This window comes from Anguilla anguilla, chromosome 7 (genome assembly GCF_013347855.1).
Source record: "Anguilla anguilla isolate fAngAng1 chromosome 7, fAngAng1.pri, whole genome shotgun sequence".
NCBI classification, from domain to species: domain Eukaryota; kingdom Metazoa; phylum Chordata; class Actinopteri; order Anguilliformes; family Anguillidae; genus Anguilla; species Anguilla anguilla.
The window spans coordinates 9,317,551-9,339,958 of NC_049207.1; the positions used below are offsets into that span (position 1 = coordinate 9,317,551).

At 43.7% G+C, this 22,408-nt stretch overlaps 3 protein-coding genes across 3 annotated transcripts; all 3 read left to right on the forward strand.

Annotated features, from left to right (window-relative positions):
* Positions 1-251: 251 nt before the first annotated feature.
* def6c (DEF6 guanine nucleotide exchange factor c) lies at positions 252-9,061 on the forward strand. Its single transcript, XM_035427694.1, has 12 exons — positions 252-511; positions 2,251-2,394; positions 2,626-2,808; positions 3,113-3,340; positions 3,743-3,889; positions 4,350-4,458; positions 4,726-4,904; positions 5,090-5,197; positions 5,358-5,524; positions 5,783-5,981; positions 6,879-6,969; positions 7,194-9,061. Exons 1-12 carry the CDS (start codon positions 416-418, stop codon positions 7,400-7,402), a joined length of 1,860 nt encoding a protein of 619 aa, XP_035283585.1. The 5' UTR covers positions 252-415; the 3' UTR covers positions 7,403-9,061.
* mcat (malonyl CoA:ACP acyltransferase (mitochondrial)) lies at positions 9,059-11,793 on the forward strand. Its single transcript, XM_035427695.1, has 4 exons — positions 9,059-9,681; positions 9,902-9,989; positions 10,087-10,304; positions 10,641-11,793. Exons 1-4 carry the CDS (start codon positions 9,232-9,234, stop codon positions 11,049-11,051), a joined length of 1,167 nt encoding a protein of 388 aa, XP_035283586.1. The 5' UTR covers positions 9,059-9,231; the 3' UTR covers positions 11,052-11,793.
* Positions 11,794-12,915: 1,122 nt separating this feature from the next.
* Positions 12,916-22,406, forward strand: ttll1 (tubulin tyrosine ligase-like family, member 1). Its single transcript, XM_035425364.1, has 10 exons — positions 12,916-13,197; positions 13,417-13,543; positions 15,415-15,623; positions 15,815-15,995; positions 16,646-16,783; positions 17,152-17,260; positions 17,374-17,517; positions 17,895-17,981; positions 19,309-19,472; positions 20,144-22,406. Exons 2-10 carry the CDS (start codon positions 13,431-13,433, stop codon positions 20,268-20,270), a joined length of 1,272 nt encoding a protein of 423 aa, XP_035281255.1. The 5' UTR covers positions 12,916-13,197; positions 13,417-13,430; the 3' UTR covers positions 20,271-22,406.
* Positions 22,407-22,408: the final 2 nt, after the last annotated feature.

A 22,408-nucleotide genomic window follows, 5' to 3' on the forward strand; every position in this document is an offset into this window, starting at 1 on the left:
AAGTAAGAGTATTATGTGAAAGCAAGATGTGAACGGCAAAAAACAAAGAAGAGACCAAGAACAAACAAGTTAATATATAAACAACATAAATAACAAGAAGACACATTCAGAATAAAAATACAGTTTTGAGCAAGTACAGTCGAATACGATGCCAAATTCAAATCGCACACTTGCTCCCTTCACTAGTCACTAGTGCGTTTGCGCGTCAGCTGAAGCCTGCTTCCAAGGATTGTCTGCATGTCTCAATGCCTGAATTAGTCTGCAAGTATGTACGTGCCCAACCGGCGTATTTTGCTACACAGTCTTCAAGCAAGTTCGCTTTCTCCACCCCCAGCACGACCTGCTGTTGTAGATCTCTGTGTGCTTCTGGGTGCGACTTGCGTTTGGAATGTAGCGCGTCACAGAGAACACCGCGATGGACCTCAAATCCGAACTTCTAAAATCAATCTGGTACGCTTTCACATCGCTGGATGTAGAACAGAGCGGGAAAGTGTCCAAATCCCAACTAAAGGTTAGAGTCTCCCTCTCTCTCGTTCATGGCTGATGTTTTGTTTTTTAATATTCAGGAAATAGGCGTGTAGGCAACCATAGTTCACCGCTTCAGTCACAGCTAGCTTTAGCGATAAGACAGGTAAGTCAGATTTTTTCTTCTTGATAAGTTTGCTCTTGGAAGACAATGAATGGCTAAAGCAGAAATATGGTCGTACTATGGTCGTAAACTTGTTTTTTATTTGGCATTTGCATTGGTATCACCCAGTAGGATAATAATCAAATTTAAGTGGAATCTGATATATCTATTAATACACAATTACATATTTTACATTCGTTATCAGTTTAATAGGACAGATTATCTTCATATCTCTCAGCAGCAATACAACTTTTATCTCTATTATGAGGTAATGAATAATATGGAAAAGCTTGAGTCTGTCATGTTTAGATGTAGAAAGAAATAAGGAGGGTTGGTTGCATCAGCTGACTCGTATTCCTGCTACTGGAATGTGGCTCAACACACAGAAGCACATTTTATGCACGAACACATGCACGTGCACTCACATATGCACATACAGAGACACATGCACACGCATGTAATTGTGAGACACATTCAGCTGCATTGTTGGTGTGAAATCAGTTCAGTTCACACAGATTGGGTATCAGTTTTATTCCAAAACATAAGTCTGTCGACGTGTAAATTGATAAATAAATAAAAATTCTTCCATGGAGAGCAGCAAGTACACTACCACAGAATGAAGCTTCAAAACGACTATCACAAGATCCTGATCTTTTCTCCTGCAATAATACTTTTGAAGCTTCGTTCTGTGGTAATTGCACCCCTGTGTACATGCAAAGGTGAAGAGTAGCCATTTCGGGGAATGATGATGTCCATGTTCAGCTGAAGCTGAAGAGAGTTCCCTCTCTCTGCTTTTCTTCCTCCCAGCCTCTCATAGTCGTTCAAGTTCAGGCACATCGCTTTCAGACTCCTCAGTTATATACTCCAAAGATAACAAGTAGCTGTCAAGACTTGCCCATCATGAAGAGTAGGACTGCGTCTCAGATGGACACAGTCCTGCGTGGTGCACTTTGTGATCACACAGTATGCCTACAGTATTGTGTTGTGTGTGCCATGGTGTGTGCAAATTCAGGCCCTGGAAAGATTACTGCCAACTGACAAGTGGAACAGTAATAATAGTACGCATTTGAAATGCAAGATGTGCATCATTTGTGAAGCAAAGGTTGTCATTGGAAAAAAAAGAAAACTGAGAAAGGCTTTCTTACCAGAACTTACTTTTGTGTATTACATAGATTTTATATAGATAGATTAGGTGCTTACTGTACTGTTAAATGGTTAGATTAAATGCATGCTCTTCCTGTGTAAACATTTTGACCCACTGCATAAAGATATGCATGCACATCTTTGCGAGGAGGAGAGCAGCTTCCAGATTTCAAACAGGGGTATTATGACACAGGAGTCTGTTATTAGTATTGGTGCTTTTTTCACAGGGGGTGTATTTAACTACATGTAATGACAACTTTGAAAGATACGTTTTCCAGGATGTGCTTTACTCTGTTTTTAGTTTCAATTTAAAATGAACTCAACCTAAAGTATGTTACCATGACTGCTCACTGTCAGTTTACCTATGAGTTTGTAAGTACAGTGAGTGGAATTTCTACGTGAATGCTTTGATTAGATATGAGCTCATCGCTGACCATGTCTGGTCACTTTGTGATGTAATCCCTCTGCTTCCGGGTCAGGTGCTCTCACACAATCTGTACACCGCCCTCAACATCCCACATGACCCCGTGGCCCTCGAGGAGCACTTCCGCGAAGATGACGAAGATGGACCGTTGTCCAGACAAGGCTACATGCCCTATCTCAATGAGTACATCCTGGCCAAGGTACACAACTGTTTCTGTCCTCTACATTTACCACTGTCCCATTGGTATCAAGGGAAAACCTGCTGTGCGCTGTAAACATAATGTTTCTAAAAAAACGGACACTGGACAATGAGTTAATTTAAACGTGTCCAATTTGTTACCCAAGAATATGCATATTATGGAGCTTTCACCAAGATGTGATGATGATGATGGTGATGGTGACGGTGATTATGATGACATCATTTTGGACAGGCTAAAGAGGGGACTTTTAACAAAGAGACATTTGATGAGCTGTGCTGGATGATGACGGCGAAGAAGAACTACAGACCCGGTGTGGCAGGGGGCATGTGCTCCCAACAAGACTGTTTCAAACTCTTCTGCCTGTTCAACCTGCTGTCTGAGAACCACTATCCCCTCGTCATGATCCCGGCAGAGGTAAGAGAAAGGGAGAGAGAGAGAGAGAGAGGGAGAGAGACAGACAGAGAGAGAGAAGAGAGAGAGGGAGGGAGGGAGAGAGAGAGGAGAGAGAGGGAGAGAGAGAAGAGAGAGCATCACACTTAGAAACTACCAGTAAATAGTCCAGAGAGAGGGAATGGGGAGAACTCACAGAGAAATAGAAAGTGTACTGTGTGATTTTATGTGTCCAGGGCATTGTTGCATTGCACAACAAAACTGTATTTTGCTGTATAATGCTGCTGTGGGATTTTGAGTGATGCTTCCCGTCGCTGCTGCCCTTAAGGTGGAGTACCTCATGAAGAAGATCTCCATGGCGATGAGCCATGATTGGGACCCCAAGCTGCTGGAGGACTTGCTGTGCCAGAATCCCTCTCTCCGCGAGGGCCTGTCCGTGTGGGCGCTCCTGGAGCACTTGAACAACAGGAGGTTGCTCCAGATCCCCAGCACAGAGGCCTTCAGCTTGGCTTTAGATGAGGTCTTCCAGGAGATGTACCACAACGTCCTTAAGCAGGTGAGACCTGCTACGCCGTCTGGAACATCAGCATTATTCTACGCACAATTATCAGCAGATTACTTTAGGTAGCATTGATATACTGTATGATGTTTGTGCAAAATAAGGCTCTAATACATTCAAGCCTTGGAGTCATAGAGGTGTGAATGTGATTTAGATTTTGAATGGGATGTTGCTCAGAGGGAGAATATAAGCATTGCACTGATGTGAGTGGGTCTATGAGTACGATGTTGATGTGTGTGGGTCTGTGTTTGTGGTGTTGATGTGAGTGGGTCTGTAAGTGTGGAATTCATGCAGCTGTGACTGTTGGTATGATGTAGTGTGTGGTGGGAGACAATTAATCTTTTGCTGGGATTATCAGATATTAGTGTTCTAATGTGGCATGTTCTCTGTACTCCACAGGGCTACATGTGGAAGAAGGGACACGTCCGCAGGAATTGGACTGAGCGCTGGTTTGTCCTCAAACCCTCCAGCATCTCCTACTATGTCAGTGAGGACCTCAAGGACAAGAGGGGGGAGATTCCGCTGCAGAATGGCTGTCTGGTGGAGGTAGAACAACACTGCAGAGCAGTGATCAGAGCTACAGTGTTTAGGGCAGCAGTGTGGAGCAGTGGTCAAAGCAGCAGTGCAGAGCAGCGGTCAGAGCAGCAGTGTGGAGCAGTGGTCAGAGCAGCAGTGTGGAGCAGTGGACAGAGCAGCAGTGTAGAGCAGTGGACAGAGCAGCAGTGTAGAGCAGTGGACAGAGCAGCAGTTCAGAACAGTGGTCAGAGCAGCAGTGTGGAGCAGTGGTCAGAGCTGCAATCTGCAAGGGTGCCACCAGGGATTTTGGGCCCCATGAAAAGATTTTTCATTGGGCCCCCACCACCCCAGGCCACCCCATCCCTGCACAATTATGGCACAGTCTTTTTAAAGCCCCTGTCAGTCAGGGCCCGTGGAATCATCCTGACTATCCACTTCAATATGATGCCCCTGTGTGTCCGTGGTGATTCTGATTTCTCTTATCCCTCAGACCATCCCTGACAAGGACGGAAAGCGATGCCTGTTCTGTGTGAAAACGTTGCACAAGACCTACGAGATGAGCGCCTCAGACATCAAGCAGCGCGTAGAGTGGGTCCAAGGTGAAACCTTGTGGGGAATCTCCTCCGATTTCCTTGTCGCTGTTACCATCTTGTCAGATGGGCTGCTCTGTGTAGGGTGTTGTGAGATTTTGTCACGTGGCCAATCCGACATGCCCATCACCCCATCACCGGAGAGGCTGTAAGCCCAGTCAGTCTGTCATGGTGTCAGAAATGACCCAGCTCTTTATTCTTTATTTTACTTTATTTATTTATTGAATCTGAGATCTGCCTGGTTCTCGCCGTGACCGCGCGCCCTGCCCTCCCCAGCTGCCCAGACGGCACTGCGTCTCCTCCGGGAGAGAAAGTCCTCCCTGCACCAGGAGCTGAAGCTGCAGAGGCGGGAGCAGAGGAAGAGCTGCCTTCCCAGACGAGAGGAGGTGCACAACCCACAGGAGCGGCAGGAGGAGAAGGAGCGTCAGGAGCAGGAGATCGAAAACATCATCCAGGTGAGAAGAGAAAAAAAGTGAAGAAAGGAGTATATTGTATAGTTATGTGGAATTAGTAAGATTCAGTTAGTGTGTTTGCGCTTCTGTTTTTGGCAAATCGCCATTATTTGCAAGCATTATAAAGCCGCTGTGAGGTGTGAGGGGTATTGGTCGTCCAGTCTAACATTGGCGGCATTCTGTCTCAGCTTCAAAGGGCGGTGGAGACCCAGCGCAAACAGGCGGAAGAGCAGGAGAAAGAGCGGCAAATGGAGGTGCAGAGAGAGCTTGAGAGACAGCTACAAGAGGCAGAGAAGGTAAGACAGGCTCACATTCACACACACTCACAAGCAGGGAAAAGCAAGGATTTGACATGGCTGAGACTGGTGTTACATGGTATTGTGTCCCCCAGGTAAAAAAAAAAACATGGAGGTGTAGACTGCTGTGACTTGTGTTACATTACATTGTGTCCCCCAGGTGAGGGAGAGCATGGAAGTGGAGATGGCTCAGAAGGAGAGAGAAGCAGAGCAGCAGCGGGTGAGGATCCAGGAGCTGGAGATCACTCAGAAGAAGCTTGAGGCAGCACTGAAAAGTGAAATACAGGCCCACATGGAGGAGGAGAATGCACGAATGGAGCAGGAGAGGTACACACTCACACACATACACCCGCATGCATATACATACTGCTAGACACACACACACACACACACACCTGCATGCATATACTGCTAGACACATGCGCGCGCACACACACACACATACACATACTGAACATACAGACACACACTCTCTCTCACACAACACTGGACATTTGTATTTTCAAATGGTTTTCGAATGCGTTGGACCCTAAAGTCTCCCTGTTTCCCTTGTATGTGTATATCTGTCTTGTTTCTCCCTGTTAGACTCCAGGAGGAAGAGGAAGAGAAGATGAAGCAGCTGATGCTGCTACAGCAAGAAGCAGAGGCTGAGCTGCTGAGGGCCCAGCAGGAGAAACGGGACGCGGAGGAGCAGGGGATCTCCAGCTCCTCTGCTGTAGACGCAGCCTCCCAGGAGCTGCAGACCCTGAGGGAGACGCGCGAGAGGAGCAACCAGCAACTGGAGGTGCGCAGAACAGAGGAACGGAGGAGACAAGGGGACTAGATGCAGGGTGGAGAGGAGGGGACGGGTGGCAAAGAAGCAAGGGGAAGCAAATGTGACAGTGAGGGAGGAGGAGAGGGAGGGAGGAAAGCAGGGAGATGTAGATGTGCTGAGGTGCATGCAGACCTTTGGAGCTTTGTTTAGGTTTGTTAAGTTGCAATGTGTTAAGGTTTTGTACAGGCATGTATGGCTGTGGAGGTATGTACAGATGAGTACAACTGTGTAAAGTGTATAAAGGTACACTAAATGATCAAAGGTATCTGGACACGCATTTGTCAAGGGCTGTTTTTCATGGTTTTGGCTAGGCCTCTTAGTTCAAGTAAAGGAAAAACTTAATGCTACAGTATACAATCACATTCTAGACAATTCTGTGCTTCCCCAACAGTTTGGTGAACGCCCTTTCCTGTTTCTGCATGACACTGCCCCTGGGCACACAGTGAAGTCCGTATAGAAATGGTTTTGTTGAGAACGGCGTAGAAGAACTTGACAGGCCTGCACAAAGCCCTGACCTCAACTCCATCGAGCCAGGCCCAATCACCCAATCAGTGCTCGACCTCACTAATGCTCTTCTGGCTGAATGGGAACAAATTCCTGCAGCAATGCTCCATCTAGTATAAAGCCTTCCCAGAAGAGTGGAGAATGTTCTAGCAGCAAAGGGTGGACCGTATTAATGCCCATAATTTTGGAAGAGATGTTGGATGTCAGGTGTCCAAATACTTTTGGCCATGTAGTGTATGTGAAACTGTATATAGCTCAGTGCAAATCTGTGGTGAACAAACATTAAAACTGTCTTAGTACATTTATACATTGCTTTGATTAAATACCCAGCTTTAATATATTTGTCTCTTTCTTTCTCTACAGGAAGCTAAGGAGAAACTGCGTAATGCCAGCCATAATGTGAAGCTCTGGAATGTACAACTAAATCGGTTGCTGAAGCCCATCTTACCAGGAGGTGCAGTCCTCACACCCTGTCACATCCAGTTGGATTGCCTTTACCCATACTATACTTGTTGTGGTTATGTTACCTTTGTATCTGTTACTAAATTTTATTTCCTTGCATTTTTCCAAAAGGAGCCTCCTAAGACATTAGTGCAACATCCTCTGTTTGCAAAAAGATGCCCATATAGCCTTACCTCTTGTTTTATTGTTCGTTGGGTTCTGTGCTTATTTCCCCAGAACGTTTGGAGTCTGTGAAGCGCAGTCAAGATGGTCCAGATAAAGCCTTCACCAGCCGAGAGTTCATTACCAAATACAAGCCCAGTGTCATTCCGAAGTCCAACGGCCAATCATCTGAGGAAGAAGGGGACCTTCAGGAGCACCTGGAGGCTGTCAGCCTGTCAGATTCTGACCAAACACTTGTACAGGATGTTAGGCGAGGCCAATAGAACAGGAATTCAGGGATAGATGCTCTCCAGCTTGGAAATTGGGGGGTATTTTCACACTCTAGACACTACAGTGCTAATTGTGGTTGCTTGTTTTGAAGTAATATACCATTTACCAATTCACTAGTTGACTACCAATAAATGGATGGCTCAGTCAGTAGTGACCAATTTAACTGGGTCAATGGGTCTTATATACATAGGGGTCCTAGAATTTCACCATCCTCCATCCACTAGGGAAGTGGAAAGCAACCCTCGATACTCCATTCACATTAACCTCCATCAAACTAATTGTTAGCGCTTGCGTAACATTGTGCTGTGATGCCTGTATAATCAGATTGAAAAAATCATTCCTAGGATCATCATCGTCATCACTGGATCAACTTTTGCCTTTACCCAAAACTGATTTTTTATTAACTGAAAACTTTGAGAAAAGCTTGAATTACCTTAATTATCTCTGGCCATGCTGTGGATAAGCATCTATATATAATCGGAAAATGTATTTAAGCTTATTTGTATAAATGTGATTGATCTGAATGAATTTATGAAATTAAGAATTAAGGGACATCTCTTTACTGTTAACACTGAGCAGTATTACATCTCTATTAATTATAACTGGATTGTGGTGTCTTTCTTTTCTCCATGTGCTAAATCAGGCCTATGCTAAATGCACAGTATAACCAAATAAACATTGCATGTGCAAATACATGCTAAACATGTGTATAGATACTTTGTCACTGTCTGAATCAGTGCTTCACATTGACGATTCTGCCCCTGTATAATGCCCGGAGTTCCGGTAATAACAGGTGTCCATAAATATTACCAGGGACAGTATTTTGATACCTCTTTCGCTTTGTCTAATCACTGTTGGTGTGATCGTGCAATTGATTTGTGCATCACATAGAATTGTACTAACCGCTACCAGCTGTTAAAAATGTCCCATATCTACACACTTAACAGGAATAGTACTGCTTAGCAGCTGTTATCATAGCTGTTCAGTGGGAAGGGATAGCAAGGGAGAGCACATATCTTGTTTTGAATAATAAGGATTGTTTGCCTTCTTCGTATTAGCTGATAAAGCTGCTCTCGTGGGAGTCTCGGACCTCCACATTGGCTGTTGGGAACACAATGAAAGCCAGATAAAGCCATTGCCAACAACACTCCCTCATGAAAATGATTTGTAAACTGAAACCAGCATGTGAATAGCTTGTATCTTAAAATGAGACTCCACTTACCTGTTGTTTCCTATGCACTCATTTGCACACATTGCCGTTTCTACTGTGCTTTACTGCACTGGCAAACATATTCTCATAGGATGAAAGCCAGCTCAGAGGATGAAAATACTCAATAGTTAATTTCAGTACAATTTTATAGTATGATTTCACAGTTCCTTACATTTTTTGTTTGCTTGTTTACCCCACTTTGTTGTGATATGTTCTTCATAATTACCATATTGTCACTATAGATTCAAATAAAAGTGAAAGTAGAAGTAGTTTGACTTATTTGTGTCTGAGGCATCCAGACGAACAATTTTGATACGTTTTTTGCCGAATCATTCATAGGAACTTAATAGGGGCCCACGGGCGGACTCTTGTTGACTGTATATGCTGTATCTTTAAATAGCGCGTGCACTTGTAGTCACGTCCCTAAAGTACGTACGCGTTCACAAAATCAAAATGGCCGCGTCCTTCAGTGTTCTCGTGGATTCTGTTTTGGGTTGACTTCTGACAAAAATGCAAAGAAATCACAACTGTGTCTGAAAGCAATTGGATTGCATTTGAAGTATTACCTATTGTTACGTTTTTTTCTACATCGTGAAACGTTTTGTCGGAGGCATGAGAGGGTGTAACGTTTTGGTTACAAGTTCCAGGACATCTGTAATATCAGAACTTTGGCCATTCGCTTTTTGTCGCAGAACTTTGTCAACCACGGTGCGGTGTTCGTCACAGAATGAACCCCCACCTCCGACGGTTCCTTCCGTAAAGCTGCTGTTGGACAGTGATGATGCGGAGCCGATTCCTCAGGCGAGGAGGAAGCCGAACGATTGCTCCGTGTTGCTTTTTCCCGGACAGGGTAGCCAGTTTGTGGGGATGGGGCGAGGACTGCTTAAGTATGGAAATGTCAAAGAAATGTTCAGCGTTGCACAGAAAATACTTGGATATGACTTGCTGGCGCTGTGCTTAAACGGACCCAAGGAGGATCTTATGAAAACGGTTCACTGCCAACCAGCGGTATTCGTCACGTCACTGGCTGCCGTAGAACGATTGAGCCATGAAGCACCAGCCGTAAGCCTGTCACCCAGTAACAGTCAAACACGAGCTTGCGTTTGCAGTGTAGTCTAGCGGGCTAGCTGTACTGCTTATTGGACAATAGCTTGATGTTCCTTATTATAAAGGCAATGACTGGCTCATTACCTAAATATTTGACTGCGAAGTAATGCTAACTTCTGATACCTAACAGAATATGTATGTTATACTCGTGATGACATGTCATTCCATTCTGCAGGCTATAGAAAATTGCGTGGCAGCAGCAGGTTTCAGCGTCGGAGAGTTTGCGGCCTTGGTATTCTCAGGAGCAATGGATTTTACAGAAGGTAAAACGATACTGTCCGGTAATTAAACATGAGCACAGTTGTGTGCTGATGAGTGGTTGATAGTGTTCTTCCGCTCGTTCTTCTGCTCTTCCCTCAGCCTTGTACGCAGTGAAGGTGCGAGCAGAGGCCATGCAGGAGGCGTCAGAGCGGGTCCCGAGCGGTATGTTGTCCGTGATCGGCCGCCCTGAAGCCAAGTACAGCTATGCCTGTCTGCAAGCCAGAGAGCACTGCCAATCCCTCGGGCTGCAGGACCCTGTCTGCTCCGTCGCCAACTACTTGTTCCCAGATGGCAGGGTTATTGCTGGACATCAGCAGGTAGGAGAAATTGGAAGGCAATGATTGTTTTTTTATAAAATCATCAGGTTTTGTAGGTATATAGAAGCCTGGCAGCTGCCACAACTGTCACAGGCTTCAATAAATGTTGCTTCCTTTTGATCCCAGTTCAGCTTAAACACATAGCAAATTTGTCTGTTTTGACCACAAGCGTTGAAATGACCGAGTACAGTTGTGGGAAAATGTGTATAAGCGCCATGCACTATGAACAATCTTTAGCACCTTTAGTACTGCTCTCTCCCTTGCTTTTGGTTAGAACAGAAAATTAAGTTGGGGAATGAGTCTGCCATTACAGTAGAGTTTTTCTCTCATCCACAGGCTCTGGATTTCCTGCAGAAGAACTCCAGAAAATTGAACTTCCTGCGTGTGCGGCCGCTGCCAGTGAGCGGGGCCTTCCACACCAGCCTGATGGAGCCTGCCGTGGAGCCCCTGAGGGAGGTCCTGAGGAAGCTGGACATCAGCCAGCCCAGTATCTCCGTCTACTCCAACGTGGACGCCAAGCGCTACATGCACGGGTCCCACGTGCGGAGGCAGCTGCTGAAGCAGCTGACGTCCCCGGTGAAGTGGGAGCAGACTCTGCACGCGATGTACGAGAGGAGGCAGGGGGAGGACTTCCCACACACGTACGAGGTGGGCCCAGGGAAGCAGCTGGGCTCCACCCTGCAGAAGTGCAACATGAAGGCCTACAAGAATTACACACACGTTGACGTTATATCACCTGAGAACTGACACACAAACACACACACACACACACACACATTCACTCACTCACTTGTACACCACAGACCGTTGCATTTTGACTTCCTCTTTTAGGTCAGAAAAAATCATGTGTGGTTGTGATTTTTTAACACTGTGAAAACCTGCTTCTGTTGGTTTCTGTTGGTTTTGTGAAACGGCACTGGTAAACATTGAATTCAGGAAGTAATTATATATAATACAGGCAGGTCCAGAACTATTGGCCAACCTTGATAAAGAAGCACAAAAAAGACCACCAAGTAAAACAAATACCACCATTCTTGCGACATACTGTAATTTTCCTACATGTGGAAAATATTGTACACTAGTAATGATTCAGTTGAATAAACCAAGGATCTTGAACTGTTCTTTAAATGCAGAAGATTTCAAGATTCTTGATATCCTGAGGTTTTTGGGCTTCTGGACTCCTCACTTCAATTCAGACCACAGGTTTTTGATAGGGTTTAAGTCTGGCAGCAAAACTGCCCCAAAGCATCAATGATCTACAGCCACATTTGAAGGTGTAAGGGGTTGTTCTCACAAGTCACAGACATTGTAACCACACTTTCTTTCAGTGGAACCCCTGCAATCAAGAATTTTGAAAAAACCTGCAGCCTCTTACAGTTGTGCTGCTGCTTCTTGGCAGTTGGATTTTTAAAAGCTTTTGTCACTTGGTTACTTGATGTAACAATACACATCCACAACATTAGCCAATAAATAAAATCTTGTAACATGACATTTTTGTCATGCACGTGTATTGTTCACTGCAGACCTACCGAACATATCATCAGTTGCATCTGGAAGTTCCAAAGGGGGCTGAGCCTATTAATTTAAGAAAAACATGACATGGCAACAGACTTGAAAATTCAGACTGCAAAATTTCAAAATGAGCATGGTCAGAAACTCCCAAGGAGAACCCGGTGTGATTATGCAGTTCCAGTATCATCTAATGCAGGGCTGCTCAAGCCTGTTCCTGGAGCTCCACCATCCTGTAGGTTTTCATTTCAACCCTAATTTAGCACACCTGATTCTGCCAATTAAAATCTCAACAAGATCTCTAGCTGTTGAACGAGATGTGCTTTGTTGGGATTGGAGTTAAAACCTACAGGACAGTAGATCTCCAGGAACAGGCTAGGCAGTGCTGGTTTTGTGTAATTCAGAGTGCAGAGCCCACCATTTCAATCACATTCCATGTATCCTACATGAAGATGTTCCAATTCTAAGTAAAAACGGACAAGCACTTAACTTAACAGATTTAACTCCTCATATGTTTTCTTAAAATCAACCTAAAGTATGTAGCAAATGAAACAAAATATTGACTGCTTGAATATTATGTAAGATGGCACATCTGGACCAAGTCAGTGATGTGCAAAGGTAAGGTGCTTGTGCCCAGGTTTTCCACAACTCGCATTTTAATTACCTTTAATAGCTAATAAAAGTTACATATTGTAGGTGGCTGTATTAAGCTAAACAATAAAAGGTCTACAGAATATTTTTTCATATTCTACATGGTCAACTAAATCCTCCACAGCACATACCTTACAGGCAGTATTGTTAATTTAAAACCCAATATTAAACAATGTTCAATGTTAAAACCCTAATCCTTTGCAAAATAATCTGTCGCGCCAAACAAACCTACAACAAAATGTCAATTTCAAGATTCAACATTTTTTCAATTTGCTGTACAATATAGACATTATATTATGGTTGCCACTATTTGTTGGAAAAAAACAAGAACTATCAAGCTATTTGATACTTACGTTAAGAATTCATTCAGAATTGTGTCTGGCGGCAGGATATTATCTCCGCCACTTGCCACGCGCAAGCGTCCCCTGTTGCTAGGTTATTCACCCGGAAGTGGATTTTGTATACTCAGCTGGCTGTCATGGTGCTGTGTGTTAGAATGGATCGATAAATCAGGACAACCGAATACACTCCTTCCAGACGAAGACGTCGAAAATGATAGACATGCACTGTTTGAAATAACTAGAAAATTTAAATAAATATCGATGAAAAGTTGCTGATTTCGCTACTGGATGAAAAACGATTGGATGAAAATATTAGTCTTCGGTGGGATCGTGTTCTTTTTGAGAAAGCAAACAGCGTCCATGATTAGTGCTTATTCACTACCGAGGACCAGGTGATTTCGCAAAATTGCCCTATAATATTAAGTTCATATTTTTTACACTTCACGCTGCTCTGTATGTGACCAGTTTAAAGTGGCTGTTATTATCCGTGACTTAATTTTACGTAGGCTACCAGATAGCAAGCGACCCTACTATTCTTGTGGTACAAGAAACCGCCCTTTTTATAAGCAGTCATGGAAAGCGAGTGCTGAATTTTAAGTGATCTTTTCCAGGTGGAGGAGGTATCATGGCTGGTAAGGTGAAATGGGTGACTGACATAGAGAAGTCTGTGCTAATCAACAACTTTGAAAAGAGAGGATGGGTCCAAGTGTCTGACAGTGAGGACTGGAACTTCTACTGGTGAGTGCTTAGTCCTTTTGGTGAGGGCATAGTTATCCAGGTGTGGTTTTGGTTATGCTGGCGTGGGCTAGGGTATATGGTCAGCTAATGTTTACTTAAACTAGTGTTTTAGTTCTGTTGCTGAGGCTTTAGTCTTGCTGGGAAGAGCTTAGCTACCCTAAGAAGTCCTACACTAAAAGGGAATGGAGAGGCCCTTCCAGAGAAAATATGCTGCTTGTGTATTAACTGCAGAAGCAGTTTACTTCCATCAGTAATCATTCAGTTTGTCTTTACATACAACTGTTTGTTTAAATTTTGTTTATTATGTTGTGCACAAGATGTAATATTTGCAGATTGAACTTGAGTTTGCTGCAATGCTATATTCGTATTATAATATTTTGATTCAGATTGGTCTACCCCATTCATAGTGGAACACTAGTTTTGTGGCTGTCTATATATTATACTAAAAGTGTTAATCATTTTGCTCAGCATTGAATTTATTACACTTCAGCTCCAGGAGTGCTATTGTGCCTGTTGTGGGCCTACCCATAATGCATCTGTGTTAAACTGGAATATATCTTGCTGAAAGGTTAGGAGGAGGTAGTGTGAGTCTTTCCCAGAAATCCTTGATTCAGTGATAACCCCCAGGATTTATCTCTGAAGAAAGGTTGACATCTAGCTAAGCATTCTTTAACTGTAATTTTTTGTGCACTACTGTAGGCTCAGTATCTGAATCTATGTGGTATGAGAGCTCTTCTGTGTTTTAGTCCAGTATGACCTAATTTCTTACATAAAATGTAGGGCAGCCTGCAGCGTTTGATGTCGGTTTTGAGTTAATGTGCCCTGAGGTCACAAATATAGTGCAGACCATCGCCAGTAGTCTTCAGGGGTGATCCGTAACCCGCCAAACCATCACCCCAGAATAGGAAAGTTTCATTTCACAGGGTATCCCCTGCCTCATGAATGTACAGCATAATTACAATTGTGGTTGATCGAGGTTGAATTCTACATGTGCATCCTCTGGGTGTGGCAGCTTAGCAGCTGCATCGTGGAAAAGACATGGAAAACTGACTTCAAATGATTTGAAGGATGTTTACCCCAGTCTGAATTCTCCCTCCCAGGATGATGGGCATTTTGGGGCGGGGGTCGGCGATCAGTGGGATAGGTCTGCCGATGAGTTGGGGAATTCCAAATTGTGAAAATAGTATTGAAAAAACATATTGAATTGAGTTTTGCTTGGAAAAAAGGCATCTGTTAGGCTATTTATCCGAATGGCAATGCGATCTCTGTTCCATGTGATGCTTTAGTTAGTCTCTGTGTAATGTCTCACTGTCAGGGTCAAGCAGAATTAATCAAATGTTAATCAAGTGTTATGTATTAAAGTATTATGACCTCCCAGATGGCTTAGTCTTTTTTTACTGCTTGCATCTTAGCTCAGTTGTAGCCTAGATATTGCCAGTTGAAGTCGTATATTCTTATCCGACTATGACCAGGGGTGCACAGTTGGCCAGGGTTCCTTGGGTGCGCTGCAGCATACAAGTAGTGCCTCTATATTCTCTGATGAGTGCCTACAGGTTAAGCAGTTGCAATAAGTGAGAGATTCCCAAGTCCTCCAATGAGCATTAGCTCCCCTGTAGTAAATTAATAATCTTATAGTATCATAAAGTCATTGACTGATAGAAAGCTGGTCATTACCTCAAAGGTGACCATATTGCATATTGAGGGAGAGAATATTTGTTGTGAGAAAAATCGGAATAAAATGTGGGTGTAAAGATACAACCATATTTAAGGGGATGTATAATTTTGCTATTCGTTGTAATGCCTTCTGCTGTGATGTCATCTGTCATTTCACCCAAAACCTCCCCTCTGCCTCTCTGACCCTCACGCCACAGGATGAGTGTTCAGACCATCAGGAGCGTCTTCAGCGTGGACACCGGTTACCGCCTATCAGACGACCAGATGGTCAACCATTTCCCCAACCACTACGAGCTGACCCGGAAGGATCTAATGATCAAGAACATCAAACGGTACCGGAAAGAGCTGGAGAAGGAGGGCAACCCACTGGCCGAGAAAGACGAGAACGGCAAATACCTTCACCTAGGTACTGTCTGCCCTGGTCTGAGGGGTCCAAGTTATTTTTTTAAAGATGGTAAAACATCTCCTGTCAATTTGTATACCAGGCCAAGAAGTTAATTTGAGCCCTCTCACATATCAGACCCACTGTCTTTGAATACACAGGGGAATCATGTTGCATTCCGGAACATCCTCTCTGTACGTTGTTTTTTCCAACAGACTTTGTTCCTGTGACGTTCATGCTTCCCGCGGACTATAACCTGTTTGTGGAGGAGTTCCGGAAGAGTCCGTCCAGCACCTGGATAATGAAGCCTTGTGGGAAGGCCCAGGGGAAAGGCATATTCCTAATCAACAAGCTGTCCCAGATCAAGAAGTGGTCCCGGGACAGCCGAACCTCCACGTGGGTACTGGGCTGGGGAGAGGCTGTTATGAATCAAGGCTGAGTGAATTTCCCCTGTGTAGCTCCTGTCCTCAGAGAGTGATTCAAATGTTCATTACATCCCCGATCTGCTTTATGAGTTTCCTCACCAAAGGCTTCCATTTAACATCCTCCTTATTCATACTGTTTAAGGTAAAACAAATATATATAGAGCAGGCCTTTCTATTTTTTTCCCCATGAATATTCTACAAATATCAATTTTGTCAATGGTGTTCAGAGTGTACAATACAAAAAAGCCTATAGAGCTACTGTAGAAAACCCTGTCCTGTATTGACATCTCATTGACAGAGATGGTCACTGTGGTTTTTGTAGTACATACTGCAGTTCAGCAAGTTTTCAATGCATGAAGAACTCAAGCTGTGTATAATGAGAACAAAACAAACAGGATTTGAAATGATGTCGTCAGCAAAATAAAGAACCTTGGAAAATAGTATACTGCCTGCTTCACTTAATAACCCACATAATGTAGTACATGCATTGGACAATTCACTTCTTTTCCTGTTAGGCCCAATGAGGAGTGGACATCTGAAGCTTCCTGCTCCTGTCTTATCCATTTCCTGTCTGTCAGACTGTGCTCAGTACAGTGCATTGATACCGGTTTCTGTTTTCAGGTTTATGGCAGCCTCTAGTGGCAAAGAGGCATATGTCATATCGCTGTATATTGACAATCCCCTGCTGATAGGTGGGAAGAAGTTTGACCTGCGTCTCTACGTGCTGGTGACCACCTACCGCCCGCTGAAGTGCTATATGTAAGTGACTGTCCCCTTACAAACACCTCAACACCACCTGTTTCAGTTAAAAGCACCGCACAGGTAACTGATTCAGTACCAACCTGATAGGAGCCACAGCTTGAGTACTGACACTCTGGGGGTAGCAGGTCCAGTATAGGGTTACAGAAATAATTCTGGCAGTTTGGATTAAGCTTGGATAGTACAAGTAAATGCACAGCATATATTACTTATTTGTTGTAGAATTTTGTTTATTTTTATCTCCACCTTTTATATTTTTTGGAGTAACCTTGTTTTTTCTATGCAATGCTGTGTTTGTGTTAATAGGCTTTTACCTTTTTTATGTTGTTATGCACAAGCAAGATTTTTTTCTGTTTTATATCTTGCAGGTATAAACTGGGATTTTGCAGGTTCTGCACAGTGAAATATACTCCCAGCACCAGCGAATTAGACAACATGTTTGTGCACCTTACTAATGTAGCCATACAGAAACATGGGGTAAGTGGACCTCACTAATTTGTGCAAATTGAAACAAGTGTGCTTTGTTAATGTTTGATTCAAGTTGTATTGTTTTATTATATATGTAATGTCATGAACTGACTGTGTTGCAGGATGACTATAATCACGTCCATGGGGGGAAATGGACGGTCAGCAATTTGCGCCTCTACCTGGAGAGCACCAGGGGGAAGGAGGTGACCAACAGACTGTTTGACCAGATTCACTGGATCATGGTCCAGTCTCTGAAGGCTGTAGCAGTGAGTATTCACATTAAGATGCCACCTCTCTGACACGCACACACACACACACACACACACATACACACGCACAAGCACACATGCGCACACACACACGCACACGCACATACACACGCACGTGCACACGTGCATGAACACACATGCGCGTGCACACAGACACACAACCACACACACACACACAAACCCTCTGTAATATTCATATACTTGCATAAATACGGATTTATTTTCATTGTGTGAAACAAATATTCTCTGTTCTGCTTTTAACTTCAGTTCTGTAGATTCCAGTCCATGTTTCAGGTGTGACCCTGTATTTTGTTCTTCAGGCCAAATGACTGCTACTCACTGCAAGCATATGATTGATATTTTCTTCTCTTCAGCCAGTCATGAACAATGACAAACACTGCTTTGAGTGCTACGGGTATGACATCATCATTGATGACAGGCTCAAGCCCTGGCTGATTGAGGTGAGGAAATTCATGAAACAGCAAAGGCTGTCTCAGCATTGTGTCCATTGTTTTCACTGACTGAAAACAGAATGAAGTAAATGCGTTCTTACTGAGAATACATTAAACATTGCTGAATTGCTTGCTTACTTTTTTCTTATAGAAATCTTGTCTTGAATTCCTCCATTTTGATTTTGGTGTTGAATGGCGTTTGGCCACGAGGCCATTTCTCTCACAAGATAAAATAATTAATTAATTAATTAACTGAATCAATGCTTCATTGAGTTAAGCTATTCGCTAATGTAAAGGAATTTTAAATTGGTGTATTGCTTGAATCACAGCCTGAACTTTCACTTTCAGTGCTCTGTCTCTGGCAGTGTTGCGTGTGGTGGATTTGCATGCGTGTTGTGTTGAAACAGCTCTGTGGGCCCCTCCTCTCGACTGGCTTTGCATGTACAGGCCTGCAGGGTAGACTTTCCCAGCAGTCTATTACTACACAAAACCTGCAGGGAGGGCATATTTAAAAGGCTCCATTCAGACAGAACCTAGAAAACAACTCCAAAGGGGCCAGTGGAGGGTAATTATGGACACTGGGTTTTGGCACTTAAGACAATGTAATCGTTGTTCAGCAGGTATTCACACACGTTTACCCAACTGCAATGCACACGGAATTTCCACATCACGAGCCTAACGGTAACATCATGGACTATTTACACAACTCTTTCCTAATTGTAACGTCTTGGTATTTACACAACATTTGCTCAGTCTTAACACCACAGCTTCAGCCTTGACACCACAGCTATTACCTCAAGAGCCGGAAGGGATGGTTACTTATGTGCTGAAGAGAAAACAAGTTAAAATTTAAAGACGAGCTGTGATTTAATATCAAGAAGGCCTGGTAAATTCAGACTAATGGAGAGTTTAATGTTTGGTTTTAAAACCTTTGCAGAGATGTACGTGGTGAGCTCATGTGCTGTGGATACATATTTTAATACCTCAACAGTGTAGTCTACGGATGTGAAAAATCCTTATATTTCTGGTTTTAAGCCTACCCTGTGTAAATGTGACACACACTTTAGTGTGTGGTAAAGATTTGCCACACCTGTGTGTAGGACTGTCTGTGGTAAAGATGCAGTTGTGTTTAGCTTGTATTTGTGAAGAATTGGCCTGCATGATTGCTCAGAGTCTGTGGTCATTCACCTGTGATTCACATGTGATTATGTGGTCACAGTAAAGACTCACCTGGGCGTCTCACCTGTGTGTTCGGTCTTAGTACAGACTCTCCAGTTGCATGTATTTGACCTGTGTTTGCATGGACATTCTAAACATCCACCTGCGCTCCTTCCAGGTGAACGCCTCGCCTTCGTTAACCTCCAGCACGGCCAACGATCGCATCCTGAAGTACAACCTGATGAACGACACGCTGAACATCGTTACGCCCAATGGGGAGCTCCCAGACTGCCGCTGGAACCGAAGCCCACCCAGGGAAGCACTGGGGAATTACCAAGTTTTGTGAGTGAAGCCGCAATCCCCCAATCACATTTTAGACTGGTTGACAGGCACACGAGGGAGAGAGTAAGCAATGTTTATTGCGTAACAGTGCCGTGCCAGAGCTAGTACATTTAGTTCATTGTATTATACAATCCAGAATTGTGAAAAATGACACTCATGCATTCTTTCTAGCAGAATTACCTGTTTTGTTCTGGTGTCTCAAAGACTTTCCTAGGAAGTCACATTGCAGACCTCCCAGGCCCACAGTACAGCCAATCACATGCTTCCTGGGAAGTTCTGTATCAGCCTTGATCTGTTCTGCCCTTTGTCTGCACTCAGAGCAGCCTGCTGTTCAATGTTAATATCTGCTGCCTGCTTCACTGTGCGATTGTGTGATGAAGGCAGCAGTTCCTTAACCTCTAAACTGGAGCCTAGGTTCAGAACCCCGGTGTGGCTCTACTGTTGTACCTTTGAGAAAGGTACTTAACCTGAATTCCTTCCATATACCATTACCTACCTGTATAAATGGATGAAAAGGTAAATGGTGAAAATGTAAGTTGCTCTGAATAAAAGCAACGTCTGCTGTCTGTTAAATAAATAGTGGAATTAAAGGAAGGTGTTGCTTGTGAGGAGAGGTTCCTGACTGCCCCCCCTTTTTTTTGCCTCTCTCCCCCCCACCTCCACCGGGGCAGGTACGATGAGGAGCAGGCGCTGAGTGAGAACACTGAGAGGGAACTGAGGAGCCGCTCTGGCCAGTCCCTGGGGCCAAAGGGCACGAGAGCCAACAGCCTGCGCCCCACCCCGGCCACCTGGAAGTGATGCGCGCACTCGGGGGTGCGATGTCACACTCGGCGTCCCAGGATGCCCCCCCCCCCCCCCGTCCCCTTCACTGCTCTTCCTTCAGAGGAAGGGAGTTTGGGATTGGTGGCCGCCCGGGGGGACCGGACCACCGGAACCGCCCTTCCTCACCCCAGTGGTCTGACTATACCCACAAAACACCAAGAGGGGGAGACAGGGAGGAAGAGAACCATAGCATGACATCACTGAATCCCCACTGTTCCTTGCACAGCACAGCAGAGAAAGAGAGAGAAGGGAGCGAGGGAAGGGCCATAGAGCCTCGTAGCACAGTTAATAGTTTGGTCCAGCCTGCATGACCAGCATGGCATTTCTCCAGTACGGCAGTATTGGGACTCAGAAAAGGTGAATCCCCGTGTTGTAACAGATGCATATGAGGCAGCCTTTTATTAAGCTTTTTCTATATAAATAAGGATTGCGAGTTGTAAGAGAGTATGTGTACGTATGTTTATATGCACTGTTCTGCTCACCTTGTTCTCTGATTGAATAAGTGTGTATGTATATTATATATATGTGTGTGTGTGTGTTGATAAACAGTATGGTTTCCACCTGGCTCATTATTTGAGTGAATGCACACATTTCTGGTGCATTTGACAGTTGAGGTTACAGAACTCACCCTCAAATCATGCTCATGTATACATTTAAGCTTTCAAAGGTAATCTCCATAGTCGATGTTGCCCAATAATAGTACACAGTCGCCTCCTTAATTAAGGCTTCTTTTGCCAAACAGTACAGGTTGTCCAAAGAAAACTGGAACACCTGGAACTGGAACCAAGGATTCCAATAATTTTTTTCTTTTAATTTGAAAAATTGCATATATGGTGACATTCTGCCATACATGTATAAAACTTGTTTCCCTAAAGAGGTGATTCATTCATTCATTTTGTAACATGGGCTGTACATTTTGACATGTTATATAGGATTCGGTAAGGGGAACAAATGTTTAAAACTGACTCCAACAGTAAGAGAGCTCTTAGCAAAATGTAACAACCACACTTCACTCCCTCCTCCTCCTTCGTGCTCTACTCCACACTGTCCTTGTGACCTTGCTGGCTCTCACCTGATACGTTGTGTGTTTAAGATTCCTGGTTCACCTTGTGCAAGCCAAGCAGTCCTTCCAAGCAGTGTAACACAGCGGAGAAAGCATTTTTATGTTTTACCGTGTTCAAGAGGACCTGTGAACTGCAAAGTCTGTATATTTAAACCGTGGGGTAAACTGCAGTCTCTTTGTCCCTCTGTGAAATCCATCTGTGTTGTGAACTGTTACAGAGGGTGTCCTGCACCTTTTACTGTGTGAACCACTGACCTTTACTTAACATGCATTTTATAGGTCAGCGGTCTGAACAGAGGATTGGCTTATAAGTGCACTTGTAAAGCCTTTCAGATTTGTTTCTACGTTTGGTGCTTAGTTTTTCACTGAAATACTTTTGTCAATGGAATCAAGCTGGAATTTTTGGTAAATTTTTATTCTGCCAATATAGTTTAACCCTCCCAAATTTGTGTACAGTATATGTATAAGGAGTGTATTTATTGTTATGGTTGATTGCTTTTCCAAATACTAAAGGTCACTAGCTGTCTGCTGACGTCCTGTATTTTAATATTGGCCTGCTCTTAGTAATGTATTGCCCACCAGGGCCTACCAAAGGCATATGCAATATATAACTAATCTTGTCAATGGTTGTCAAAATGTTGCTATTAAAGCGAACCCAGCCAAACAATCCAGAAATATAATTGTATATGCACACACACACACTTATGAAACTATTTCTCGCAACACCCTGGCGTCCCGACCCCCGGACAATTTGCAAAGTCTCAACAAAGAAAAAAAAAATCGAAATTGCTATGTGCCCAATGCTCTTTTTCTAAGATGAAGACCCTCAAACCCGTTCACCCACACAACAGGTCAGACAGTGAAAATGTTTGCCAAGTTTGATTCGAAAAACATAGGAATTAAAAGCTTGCCCCTGACTTTTAGGAATATTCAGTATCCCAGTCTGTTATTAACTACCTACTGTATGAGAATAAAAAGCACATTATTTAGCTGTTATAGCCACAAGTTACTACTAATACAGAGCAAATAAAATGGTTAGTCTATGAAGTGA

Bases quoted from the DNA above. Each gene is read 5' to 3' on its own strand.
- def6c (XM_035427694.1), top strand. From the start codon at position 416: ATGGACCTCAAATCCGAACTTCTAAAATCAATCTGGTACGCTTTCACA. The intron at 3,341-3,742 runs GTGAGACCTGCT...TGTACTCCACAG, and splicing joins ACCACAACGTCCTTAAGCAG to GGCTACATGTGGAAGAAGGG. The intron at 6,970-7,193 runs GTGCAGTCCTCA...TTATTTCCCCAG, and splicing joins GAAGCCCATCTTACCAGGAG to AACGTTTGGAGTCTGTGAAG.
- mcat (XM_035427695.1), top strand. From the start codon at position 9,232: ATGAGAGGGTGTAACGTTTTGGTTACAAGTTCCAGGACATCTGTAATA. The intron at 9,682-9,901 runs GTAAGCCTGTCA...TCCATTCTGCAG, and splicing joins TGAGCCATGAAGCACCAGCC to GCTATAGAAAATTGCGTGGC. The intron at 10,305-10,640 runs GTAGGAGAAATT...TCTCATCCACAG, and splicing joins TTATTGCTGGACATCAGCAG to GCTCTGGATTTCCTGCAGAA.
- ttll1 (XM_035425364.1), top strand. From the start codon at position 13,431: ATGGCTGGTAAGGTGAAATGGGTGACTGACATAGAGAAGTCTGTGCTA. The intron at 17,261-17,373 runs GTAAGTGGACCT...ACTGTGTTGCAG, and splicing joins TAGCCATACAGAAACATGGG to GATGACTATAATCACGTCCA. The intron at 17,982-19,308 runs GTGAGGAAATTC...CGCTCCTTCCAG, and splicing joins TCAAGCCCTGGCTGATTGAG to GTGAACGCCTCGCCTTCGTT.